Source organism: Ylistrum balloti, unplaced genomic scaffold, assembly GCF_031769215.1.
Source record: "Ylistrum balloti isolate Yb309-2 unplaced genomic scaffold, AGI_CSIRO_Ybal_v1 Utg370258, whole genome shotgun sequence".
Classification (NCBI taxonomy): domain Eukaryota; kingdom Metazoa; phylum Mollusca; class Bivalvia; order Pectinida; family Pectinidae; genus Ylistrum; species Ylistrum balloti.
Genome location: NW_026782204.1, coordinates 212830 through 226749, shown reverse-complemented (window position 1 = coordinate 226749; position 13920 = coordinate 212830). Strand labels below are relative to the sequence as shown.

The 13920-nt window shown below is 36.4% G+C and overlaps 1 protein-coding gene across 1 annotated transcript; it reads right to left on the bottom strand.

Annotated features, from left to right (window-relative positions):
• Positions 1 to 2264: 2264 nt before the first annotated feature.
• Positions 2265 to 11969, bottom strand: LOC132552571 (uncharacterized). The gene is made up of 7 exons (XM_060216753.1): positions 11899 to 11969; positions 9256 to 9358; positions 7651 to 7722; positions 6095 to 6173; positions 4859 to 4935; positions 4443 to 4509; positions 2265 to 3580 (listed from the first exon to the last, which is right to left on the bottom strand). Exons 1-7 carry the CDS (start codon positions 11939 to 11941, stop codon positions 3503 to 3505), a joined length of 519 nt encoding a protein of 172 aa, XP_060072736.1. The 5' UTR covers positions 11942 to 11969; the 3' UTR covers positions 2265 to 3502.
• Between the last annotated feature and the right edge of the window lie 1951 nt (positions 11970 to 13920).

Genomic DNA, 13920 nt, shown 5'->3' with positions numbered 1-13920 from the left:
GACCACTGGTCCATGGAAACTTTCCTCCATTGATTCATAAATCTTTTCTCGTTTCTAGATACCTAAGTTTTAACAGTCACCTTAAGGATGTGTTCTTGCTGAATAACCATCTGAACCTTTTAAGAACTCATTCTTATGACTTTTAAAAGTTTGTCAACATCAAAGTATCTCTCACTACTGTTGTCAGTTTGGACAGGCGAAATTGGTGGGAATACTCCCAGCCAAACCATCTAAAGATAGCACATCGGGAAATCTGATATCGAAAGGTCACTAGATCCTAGATTTATGCAGAACATTGGAAAAATACACAAGTGTGTCATCAAAAATTGCTGCAGAGATTACAATCCTTTTACTCCATTAGGCTTATTTTCTGCTGATTTTACACAAATATTTCTTTCCATTAGCTTCCAACAACACAAACCTATCGTGACACAAGCAGGGCTGTGCAAATGTTTTTAAATCTATCTAGCTAGATAAATAATTTCCTCAAATTAAATAGCATATGTTTGTTTAAATGGTACACTGAGATGTACAGTTTCCAAAAGAATATAAGTAGATGATTTTGTACAGTTTTCTTCAAAAGCATCCTATGATATCCTGTGGAAAATATCCCTTCAATAATAGATTATTTATGTATATCACCATGTCAGATCAAATATAGAATGTTTAGGATGAGGACAAAAGTTTGACAAATAAACTGAAAACTGACAGACACATACAGAGGTGTACTTTTATGTGTTAGAGATAGGTAAACTTAATACAATGTACAAAAGGCACACAAATGAACAGCACATTTCAATACAACTTTGGAGTTAAATACGGAAGTCGAACAATGAATTAAACTACATCATACAGCTGTTTTGTCCTAGGACTCGTCAGTGATGCTACATCATAAAGCTGTTTTGTCCACCTAGGACTCATCAGTGATGCTACATCATACAGCTGTTTTGTCCACCTAGGACTCATCAGTGATGCTACATCATACAGCTGTTTTGTCCTAGGACTCATCAGTGATGCTACATCATACAGCTGTTTTGTCCACCTAGGACACATCAGTGATGCTACATCATACAGCTGTTTTGTCCACCTAGGACTCATCAGTGATGCTACATCATACAGCTGTTTTGTCCTAGGACTCATCAGTGATGCTACATCATACAGCTGTTTTGTCCACCTAGGACACATCAGTGATGCTACATCATACAGCTGTTTTGTCCTAGGACTCATCAGTGATGCTACATCATACAGCTGTTTTGTCCACCTAGGACTCATCAGTGATGCTACATCATACAGCTGTTTTGTCCTAGGACTCATCAGTGATGCTACATCATACAGCTGTTTTGTCCACCTAGGACACATCAGTGATGCTACATCATACAGCTGTTTTGTCCTAGGACTCATCAGTGATGCTACATCATACAGCTGTTTTGTCCACCTAGGACTCATCAGTGATGCTACATCATACAGCTGTTTTGTCCTAGGATTCATCAGTGATGCTACATCATACAGCTGTTTCGTCCTCCTAGGACTCATCAGTGATTTTCTACCATACAGCTGTTTCGTCCTCCTAGGACTCTTCAGTGATGCTACATCATACAGCTGTTTTGTCCTAGGACTCATCAGTGATGTTACATCATACAGCTGTTTTGTCCTAGGACTCATCAGTGATGCTACATCATACAGCTGTTTCATCCTCCTAGGACTCATCAGTGATGCTACATCATACAGCTGTTTTGTCCTAGGACTCATCAGTGATGCTACATCATACAGCAGTTTCGTCCTTGTAGGACTCATCAGTGATGCTACATCATACAGCTGTTTTGTCCTAGGACTCATCAGTGATGCTACATCATACAGCTGTTTTGTCCTAGGACTCATCAGTGATGCTACATCATACAGCTGTTTTGTCCTAGGACTCATCAGTGATGCTACATCATACAGCTGTTTTGTCCTAGGACTCATCAGTGATGCTACATCATACAGCTGTTTTGTCCTAGGACTCATCAGTGATGCTACATCATACAGCTGTTTCATCCTCCTAGGACTCATCAGTGATGCTACATCATACAGCTGTTTTGTCCTAGGACTCATCAGTGATGCTACATCATACAGCAGTTTCGTCCTTGTAGGACTCATCAGTGATGCTACATCATACAGCTGTTTTGTCCTAGGACTCATCAGTGATGCTACATCATACAGCTGTTTTGTCCTAGGACTCATCAGTGATGCTACATCATACAGCTGTTTTGTCCTAGGACTCATCAGTGATGCTACACCATACAGCTGTTTTGTCCTAGGACTCATCAGTGATGCTACATCATACAGCTGTTTTGTCCTAGGACTCATCAGTGATGCTACATCATACAGCTGTTTTGTCCTAGGACTCATCAGTGATGCTAAGGCCCTGAATTTTGAGGCCTCAGAGGCAACAGAGGAAAATCTGAAGTCAACCAACGAAAAGATGGGGCGATGAACTAGCCCCATAATTCAATAAGATTCATAATTTTCATATATCTGTTAATCTAAGAGTAGCATCCGTTACATATTCTGAACCGTGCCACAAGTATGTTTCTAAGATATGATTCTGTGTACACTCAACTCTCGTCATCAGTCTGAGGAAGGTATGGGGTGTAGTGATCTAAATGTCACACAATTTTCTCACTGATTGTGATATTACTTCTATTCTATGCTGATAATAACTCACCCGATCAAGGATGGAAATAAGAATTTGGCTAATCATTTGTTTCATACTTGCTATCGTAGACAACATATGAATGATCTTCTCTTCAGATCTTGAGATAACTGAACTTGTTTAGCCCTAAATCCTGACAAAGCCTAGATTCCGACTACACAGATTTCAGCTGCTCTTAAACCTTTCGATCTGTAGTAATTTGTTGCACACACTAATCAACTGAGGTTATATTCTATTCAGAAGGCATATGTATTCTATAATTCTGAAATCAATGACAAGTCTTGATAACACCTACAGGTATGAACTTACTGACATATTCTAAAATACAGCAAATTACTCAAGATATATTAAAGTATAGCAAAAATCAAACCTCTATTTGTGTAAATATTTAAGGTATCACACCATGTTTACTGACCAAAAGTCTATCACAAGCCTATTGGTAAACACAGATGGACAATTTTAGATGATTTCAAATCTCGGCTGAACCTCGTTAACTGATTCCACTGTATATCTTGGTACTGAAGGTGTAGCAATTCCAGAAAAACTTTTACAGGCAAAACATACTCAAGTTGTGGATAATTTTCGACAGTAATCTTGTCATTCAGCTCGATCCAGGCAGTTGGGCACTGAAAGCAAGGTCCACACATTTTTGTCACAGGGTATTAGAAACCCAGAGTGAGATCTGACCACCTTTTACTACTTCAGAAGAAATCTTTCGGTATTAGAAGTCTTTAGATTGTTTCTGAGGCCTATCGCAAATATACAGACATATGAAGTCGATCTGGTACAATACCAGAGATCCAAGGTCTTTCAGGTCTCTACAACAGATTTTGGTATGGGTGGAATATCCAGGAATGATGACACATTAGGTCTCAGCAATGGATGCAGCTGTAAAATATAAAAAGAAATTTAACAAATCTTAATTTTACCAACTGTCACAGTAACAATAAAATGCTGTGTTGATATAACTTAGCATCGGCTTGATTTGTGTGTCAAACAATAAAACCAGCAAGAAAAATGACAACAGAGATTGATTTTGAGTCTAATAGAGATCTAGCCATGCATGACAGTTTGAAAAACAGAAACTCTAAATATCACTGGTATTCAAAATCCTACTCGACCTAAGGACAAATAGCCGTATGTCTGTGGTCCATCATCCGTTTGTCCGTCTGTAAAGAATTATTGTATCATAAAGCACCTTAAGGCACTTTCATCCAGTGTCAGCATATTGAGAAGAAGATTTTTGAAATTTCAGGCAATCTGACCCATTTTGGGCCCTTCCCATTAGCCTCTAGGGGTCAACTGAGGTCAATATGTGCATATCATTAAAATTAATGATTCTGCAAAAATTAAGAGTGGGTCGATTTATGATCAGGGATTTATTTGGGGACAGTGCGTCAGTGAAAGAGGTGAGTATAGTGAAACTCGGGCTGTGAAATCCATTCACATTTTGCCGAGTTATCACAGGGAAACCAATTGGCCAATCAGAGTTGAAGTACAGAACCTTAGCAATCTTATGTGAATGTCACAAACAATGTTGATAGTCAGACTAATGCTGAAGGACAGTAAGATACATCTTCAAACCAAATTTGATTGAAATCTATTCACATTAAACAAAGTTATCATAAAGAAACTAAATTGGGACAGACAGAATGACGAATACTCCCAATTTAAACCCCCTTTTTCATTGGGAGGCCAAGCCTGAAAATATCCATCAGTCTGGAAAAAACTTTGGACTGACAACACTTACATCTGTTATTTCACTTTGTAAACTTTTCTCTCTCTTCTGTAACTCCTTCTCCATAGACTTGCACGATCTGCAGCAAAAAAAAATCAGACAGAATGAAGTTCAAAAAGACTATGAAGATCCTGTATAACATTTAAGGAACTGACATCAAACAAGCAAATATCATTTGACCCTAGAAGTAGCTCAGACATAAAAGTCCTACACAATCAAGCTTTCAGCAGTGAAATGTGAGACTTTACTTAGTCAATAACTTTTCCTTTCGGACACGCCCAAATTTTGAGAACCCATTATATCTACAAATAATGTAAATTTTGGAAATTGTGTTTTGGACATGCAAGAAAAATATCTTAATAAAGTAACATGTACTTGATAAGAGACTTAATTTTGACAAAAGATGGCTTATAGCAATATGATTGTACTTCTCTGCTTTTTCTACAGCCCTTTCCAGATCTTCCTCGTGTTCCAACATTTCAGATAATGATGAAGTGTAGCTCATCTACAACAGAGTAAACACAACAGCTGCGTCATCAGGATTTCAACTCTTCAACATAAATTATTGAAGACCACTAAGAATAATTCATACCCTTCCCAACAAAATCTATTAAAGATGAATGACTCACTCTGAAGAACTTGTTAACCTATCGCAAATATTTACAAATGGGTCTCCCCTTCCCAATTGTAAGGTTTTAAAATCTGCAATAATAATATCACCCCGGGACTCCAGGTTTTATTTCTAAAGGAAAAGGGCTATTCCAGTAAAACATCTATCTATCCTCCCCCCTCCGCCTCACCCCCAGCAATTCTGGTTTTCTTTCTAGATAAAATTTTATTCCAGTCAAACATCTATCTATCATCCCCCCTCCACCTCACCCCCAGCACTCCAGGTTTTCTTTCTAGATAAAATTTTATTCTAGTAAAACATCTATCTATCCTCCCCCTCCACCTCACCCCCAGCACTCCAGGATTTCTTTCTAGATCAAATTTTATTCCAGTCAAACATCTATCCCAACCCAGCAAACCAGGTTTTGTTACTGGATAAAATATTATTCCAGTAAAACCCCTATCCAACCCCAGCACTCCAGGTTTTCTTTCTAGATAAAATTGTATTCCAGTCAAACATCTATCCAACCCCAGCACTCCAGTTTTTGTTTCTGGGTAAATTAAGGGCTATCCCAGCCCAGGATTCAAGATTTTGGTAAAGGTAATATGGTACAATTTCATTTGTATAGAAAAGATTTTCATGAAATATTACCATAGTCCTGATGTCAAGTAGATATTTTGATAGAAAAATGCTAATTCAATACAGAGTGGTCTGAAATCATGAGATATACAAATGAAGGAGGCCTCTAACAGAATATAATGGATTTCTATTTCCAATATTAAAACCCATAAACCTAGTATGTACCAAGAGATATGGTTAGGTTGAAGAAGTTTTATAAAAGTTGATGGAAAAGACAGTGAGCTCATATTTGTATTTGATAAATAGTTTGATATTACTGATATATATATCCTCAGAAAATTTTACCAACAAATAGAACAAAGTATATAATAATGTAATTTGAAATATTTCTCAAATAGGTTCAAATTGTAACAACAAATAAAGTACAGGTTTTTTACAAAGGAAATATATACACAAATCTTCTATTAAAACCTACATTTAAGTTCTGCAGACCCTTGTAAGTAGTACCGAAAGTGTGATGCGGTACCCTCATTTCTTTCCACTTCGTCACCAATCTGTAAAACAAAACACATCATAAAATTATATCAGTATCACAACAGAGAGTGGTTAACAAGCTATATCAAACTGACTGCCTGACAATGAGACAACGAAAAACCACCAAAAATAAAACAAAGGACATTTACATACATTATATATCTAGGTCTTTTACATTGGAAAGTTTTTGTGGAAACAGGGTTACATTTTAACACAGAAAATATTCCAAAAGATTTGTTTAATTAATCAGCTCAGATCAGAGATATACAGAATTACAAATGGAAATGGACATCAACAATCAGGATAATGTATACAGCGACTATAAACAAGGTTTTATATCAAAAAGACTTCCTGATGATGGGACAGTGCAAAAGTCAAGAAAATCAAAAAGGACGTTTTACAAATGACTATGATTATTACATACAAAGTGAGAAAGCTTAGAAGGAAACTAAACAACAATTTAAGGCAAAAACATCCCAAACAAGTGGCCTAGTGGCCTTGATAATATTGAATATGAAGGTTAAAGGACAGTTATAAAGTGTCATGAAACAGAAATTGCGACACTGAATATAGTAAGCCAGTGTCAATACATACATACCATCAAAACTGTCATCCTATACTAATAATTCTTATGAAGTTATTTCAGTTGGGGGAAATAACCAACATTATGCTAAAAAATGCAATTTTTCTATCAAAATTTCAAGATAAGGTAAGTAAAGTAAAAAAAAAAAATTCCTCTCCAGGAGGAAATGTGAGACTCATTTTGGTAATTAAAGCATCTTAAGATGCTTTTAATCATGAAGAGCATTTGATTCTACCATATCTGGGTGTTTTTTGGGATTTTTTAAATTTAAGTCAATTTGACCCCTTTTGGCCACGCCCATCAGCTCCTGGGGGTCAGTCAGGATCAAATGGGCATATGTCAAGCTGTCATCCTTCAATTATAATTCTAACCAAGTTTGAAATATTTCCAATGGAAATTCAACAAATCATGCTCAAAAATCTAGTTTTCCTACATAAACTACAGTAAATTTTACCCCTACCCACGGGGAAATGTGTGACCCTGGGGCTATGAAATTCACAATTTTGGTAAAGCACCTTAAGATGATTCCATCCATAAAAAAGTATTTCATTCTACCATATCTCAGTGTTGAGAAGATTTTTTAACTTAAAGTCAATATGAACAACTTTTGGCCCCGCTCCTCAAGCCCCTGAGGGTTCGGGACTGTATAAATCACAATCCTGGTTTATCTTAGGCTTTCAGGGAAGCTTTCCTCAAAATATCATTGAAATTGGATCAGGGGATTCTGGGAAGATGATGAGTATTAGAATAGGTCACCATGAGACTTTGTCTCAGGTGACCTAAAAAGGTGTTTTATTAACAGGCAATTCCATATCACAGATAATATGTCAATTTTCACCTAAAAATGGAAACTGACACGGGTTTATCAAGTCTTCAAAGATGAAGCATGTTTAGTATATAATAACATAACATACCTGATTCTGCATTCCATGAGATGGTCGTTGATCTTCGAATACTGATCTGTTTTAATATTGGTAGTGACTGAGCTGCAAATGAGTATAAATATGAAAATCAAACTACAACACTTAAGAAATAATTTAATTAATATTCCATTCTATTTATCAGTCTTGCTGAACTGGATATGGCAGCAGTTAAAGAGAGGTTTTAATATTTGAGAGTAAGGGAGCAAAGGGGGACAATCCTTGTGTAATCTGGCAGTTGGAGTGCTTCTATCTTTTCACTAAGGAAATTTAAACAGTGAAATATACATGTACTTTTATGCAGGAAACTTCATTATCTATTGTGAATTATGTTTGATGGGTTCCTCTAACAAATGTAATCCATGTTTAATATATCCATATCTTCTCAAAATACCGATATTTCAACATAAGTATTTAATAGAATTGTAAATTGTATCCTTTCAAAGAGTGATAAACTTTATACACATGACATTTCTATCCATCAGGGAAAAAATTAGAAGAAAGTCATTTAAATGATTTAGACAATTGATTTCCACAATAAAAAAAAAAGTCAACTAAAATCAAATTCAAATGACAACTTTAAAATGGACTTTTTTTCAACATTCATAGTAAACATCTTACAAAACTCTCTAATGCAACAATACACTTTGGGTCAAGGACACTTCCGATTGTAAATTCAATACTACTTTATTTGAAATTTGCTTTCTCCAGAATCGAAATAATCTGTTTTAGTGATGTTTCACATATGGGGTAACCTGCTCGAACATATGGGTTTTCCGCAGGTACTCCAGTTTCCTCCCACACTAAGACCCCTTGCGCACTTCAATCCGAAACAACAAGAGTGATTAATATAAGTTGGAAAAACTTGTTTCGCAATGGTTATAAAATAAATAAAGTTTATTATCATATCTTAAATAGGGTAAGGCTTATTACAAGGTAATGATTTTTATATGTAACAGAAAGAAATGAAAACTCTGTAAGACTATAGATAGCCTGTGGCTTCACATACTGTAATCAGATTCTGCTTCATTTGATAAAATTCACATATTTTGGCTTGTAGAAACAGTATTTTTTCAATAAAGACAAGAGTGCCGTGGACACAATATACGCTGCCACAAAATATAAAGATCAAGATTGGTCCTTTTAATTATTGCTTTTAACATGTCTATATACATAAGCTCAAAATGAAGTCTGTGAGACCAGTTAGCTTAGCTGTAAGAGACAGGGACCCGAGATCATAAATGGCATAAATCTTACAAAAATCAACGAACCAAAAATTTGCCCCTTCATGCACATCTACCCATTGTAGTAGTGACATTGAGCAAGTTTCATGAAAGTCTGATGATTAGTTTAGGAGGAGTTGGGTTCACGAGAAATGAACGGACGGACGGATGTACGGATGTATGGACGGACGCCCGGAGATGACGCCAATATACGACCGCCTCTGGCGGTGTATAAAAAAAATTCACATTTCCTCTGTTCCACTGTCTCTGCCAAGTGAAGTCACACTGTATTATACAGTAGCTGTGAAATTCAACCTTCTGTAGTACAAAGGTACATACTAACAAGTAAAACCAATTACTTCGCTCCAGTTTATACCTGATTCCTTCATCCAGGACACCAATAAGGAAAGCTTCAGTGGATTTCTCCATCGCCTTCCATTTATTAATTTCATTGTCTGGAAAGTGTTTGGTAGTCAGATCTGAAACAACACTTGTGTATTATTATATAAACTGAATTATGACACGTTTTTAAAGATGTACAAGATAGATTATCCAATCAGTAACAAAGCTGATGTATGAACCTGATGCCCCGTACTTCTATACTGTCTCTAAAGTTAAACATTAGACAAATTACTAGAAATAGGATGACATGCAGAGCTGTATATCACCAGATGTGCAGAATCACTACACCTGTTCTGGTAGGGGGGAAAAAAACACATTTTTTCCTTTCTGTTTATCCTGAAAATTAAAGACTTTTACTGAAGATGGAAGACTAAATAATAATTTGTATAATATGATAAATTCTCCCAAACATATCAGACTATTTATGTAAATACTGTGTACACGTATAAACAAGAAGTTTTACATAGATTCTAGACATGACATCAATTGGGCAAACTGGCATAGGGCGATGGGAGAGTTTTTGAGACATTTAGACATGCCCTCTCTGACAATAAAATAAAAATTAGAAAAGAATGGGACAATTTTATAAAGGAAATTCTGAGACTTTGTTACATTTAGAGGAAATGTCTTTTAATTGAAGGCCCAAATGTTCAAACCCTCATGAAAAACAGTGCTACACCAAAATGATCCAAGTGAACATTTTAAACAATTCCAACAACCCTCCACTTCCTCAGACAGTAACTCTATACCTGATAAAGGCCCTAGTCCTTTCCCAATTATGAACAACATCTCTATTTATGTCAATGGCATCCTCAAGCTCTTAAAAAAACATTAACGCATATGAAGCCTCTGGTCCTGACAAAATCCATAGACAAATACTCGAACAATCTGCAGAATACATTGTACCTATCCTGTCTTTCAAACATCTGACTGGAACTGTCCCACGTGACGGGAACCATACTAGTGTCTGTCTTGTATACACGGTTTTTTGGCCCTCATGTTCCTGTGAATTCCAGCTCATTTTCTTATACAAGATTTGGCCTCTTCAAATGACAAAAATAAATGTACACATTATCATCATGGACTTCGCTAAAGCTTTCCACAGGTATCCCATCCACCTCTGCTCTACAAACTTCATTTCTATGGCATCAAATCAAACACTCACGAATGGATGACTTCCTTTCTTTCAAACTGAACAAAGTCTATCTGTTCTCTCAAACAGAACATAGTCTGTCTTTTCTCTCAAACAGAACAAAGTCTGTCTTTTCTCTCAAACAGAACACAGTCTGTCTTTTCTCTCAAACAGAACACAGTCTGTCTTTTCTCTCAAACAGAACACAGTCTGTCTTTTCTCTCAAACAGAACACAGTCTGTCTTTCATTCAAACAGAACAGTCTGCCTTTTCTCTCAAACAGAACATAGTCTGTCTTTTCTCTCAAACAGATCACAGGCTGTCTTTTCTCTCAAACAGAACACAGTCTTTTCCACCTCAAATTTACATTTTACATGGTCATGTTTTAGAGATAACAAAATCTACAAAGTATCTGGGTGTCACTGTACAGTCTAATCTGAAACGACACCTGCACATAAAGTCCATTACATCTAAAGCAAATTAATCACTCGGCTTCCCTCGATGAAATTTAAAAGTAAACTCTCCACATGTTAAAGGCCATGCTTATAAAACCCTGGTACGTCCTTAGGTAGAATATAGCACAAGAGTCTGGGATCCACACACTACATTACAGATAAACCAGACAGAAAATGTCAAACTGTCAGATACATGTGTAATAATTACCACAAGTTTCACCAACATGATTGAATCTCTACATTAGCCAGCACTTCACATTCGCTGCTTGCAAAACAGACTTATTATGAACTACGAAATAGTACATGACCTTAAGTTTGTCGCACTTCATCCTGAAAATCTTTTCTCTGTCGACCCACTCGTTCAAGCCATCACAACCCATATGCTTTCAGACACAAATTTCTGCAGACTGCTATAAACACTCATTCTTTCCAAAATTTATCACACAATGGAACTTGCTCTCCCAGTCTTTGGTTTCTGCCGACACCTTCAAATCACCTGTCACAGTGTCATACCTATCTTACCTTTAAAACTTCAACTCTTCTTATCGCAAAAAAAAATATATCTTTTTAACCAATGCCTTGAGACTAATTGTCAGAATTGACGGCCACCAAGCACTAATACTACGAAGATTGCTCAAACACCTATTGACTGCAGTGTAATTATGTGCCAAAAAAATACAGGTAATTCACACGCCTAGACTACTAGCTCAGTATAACGGCTGTAGTAAACACCTTATATAATAAACAAATAACATAACGGACGACAGATTTGTTACACGACGTTACTATTACATTGCGACTCCGGTTATAGATTTCTCGCTGTGTAAACCTCAAAGTTTTTTTCTAGTAGATCTAGCCCAGCTATTAAAGTTGGAAGATTCTTTCGGCTGGACCATCAATGGAAGTTCCAGAGAGATGATACCGAGGTCTCGAGACTATCGGTTTTGAGACCGACAACAATTTCGTTATTGACAGGGATGCAGGTGTCATGACAGAGGAAACATTTTAACTTTAACGAGTAGGCACAAACCTGAATAACGAGGAACAGATTTCTTCTTCTTCTTTGGTGGCATATTATATATCACTTGAGAATCTAAATCTGTCAAATGTCCCGCCGGTTTATGTTATCCGTGTTAAAAGGTTTGACGATTCACAAGATCGGGCAGGATCGGGCAGAATCGGTGTAGAAAAGTGCCGTTTTAATGATTTTAATGTGTTTTCACAAGATTTGCAAAATTTCCATGGTTTTTCAAAAAAACTATTTCCTTGACATTTGATTTTGTGGCAAAAATACACAATTTGCAGGAAAACCATAATATTATAATTCACTGCCGAAAGTGGCATATATTAGTTGATAGTAACTGTATTAACAAGATTAGCACAGCATTCATTCTGAAGTAAATATTTGTCGGTTTATAATCAAATTAATAACAGTACACAGTTTCCTCGACCAAAGACTAGAACAAGATCCAGATTTTCTGCGGTATAGAGACATACAGAACACCTATACGACTCCATATGTAATGTGGAAAATACCAAAAACTTCAAAAGATTTCTCAATAATCAAGTTTGTCTGTAAGATGGTCACGTGTTTCCCTACGTGGTCAGAAGAGCAGTGTGTACTATGTAATACGCTCTATATAGATCATATTTAACATTATGTAACTGTTTGTCGGGATACAGCTGGCATTCGGGATGTATACATGACATTGATAACAGACAAATACGGTATACCATTATTTCTCTATTTAGATAACGTCATGCACGAAAATTTCCTCAGGACAATTCCTGGAAAACCTATTCCAAGAGACATATTAGAAAGCGTTGAAGAATACCATCAATTTCTTATGGACAGTGCTAAATTCGTAAGACGTGCAGCTCACACATTTTTATCAAAATGAAATACACAATAATTACAGGGACGTCTGATAATTATGTGCCATGAAAGTAAAGTGTTTACTAAGTAGATAACTGTGCGGACTCATCACGCTAAAATGACGGATCAAATGTAAAACTTTTTTGTCTACTTTTTCTATTTTCTTTTGTAAATCTCTTATATGAGGAACAAAAGATTTGATTTGAACAATTTTGGCGTGGAACGTCCTCATGGAGCAACCTGACCCTCGGGAAGTGCCCTGTAACGTAGGTAGCGTCGGCTTACTCCCATTTCGCCTTAGCTGTCAATTTCACGGTAAAAAATTATTCCCATTTCGCCTTAGTGCCAAAACCAGGTAGGAAGAAGTCAGCTAAGGCGAAATGGAACTTTGTATATACAAATTAATGAAGTCAAGTAATTCATTTAATAATGTTTATTTAGCTATATACTAGTATTCTTCTTGCAATGTCATCAATACAAACATAATAAACATTATACATATATAATATATATTGATACAGACAAGTATACATTTCATGCAACACAATCTTATAGTTGAGCACTATCAATCTTATCATATCAATCATTTAAATCAAGCACTAATGTTCAAAAGGTTCTCTGCTTCAATAGGATATAATAAATAGTCCTAACATGATTCAAATTAAGCACTATAAATGTCACAACACTGTATAACTAGTCACGGAGTTTCAGAATGTAGGATGCTGCGTCTTCATACTGGATGAAGTCTTTGGTCCCATTCATTAGACCAGTCTTTAGGTTTGCTAGACGTTCTTGTACTTCTCTGTACTTCCTTGCTTTTTTTCGTCTATGTCCGCCTGCTGCATATTGGATTATCTTCGCCTAGGTAGCTGCTTGCAGTCACTGGAACTTCTCGATGATGTTGTAGATGTTGGGATGTGCTGTCTTTAATCTCTTCTTTAGTTTATTGTACTCTGGGCATGCCATGGAGTAGTACGGAGTTTGGATATTTCTTCATCATATATGGCTGGTAGTGGACGAAGTTCGTTTTTAGCTCTTGTTCGTACGTTGTTCATAATCTTCTTGCCTTCTACTGCTGCCCGGTCTGGTAGATGATTGTGAACCTGGCCAATCTTTGTGGGTATGTCATCCCGGGTGCATAATTTTGCAGTTTTTCTCGGTACACTACCAGGACAT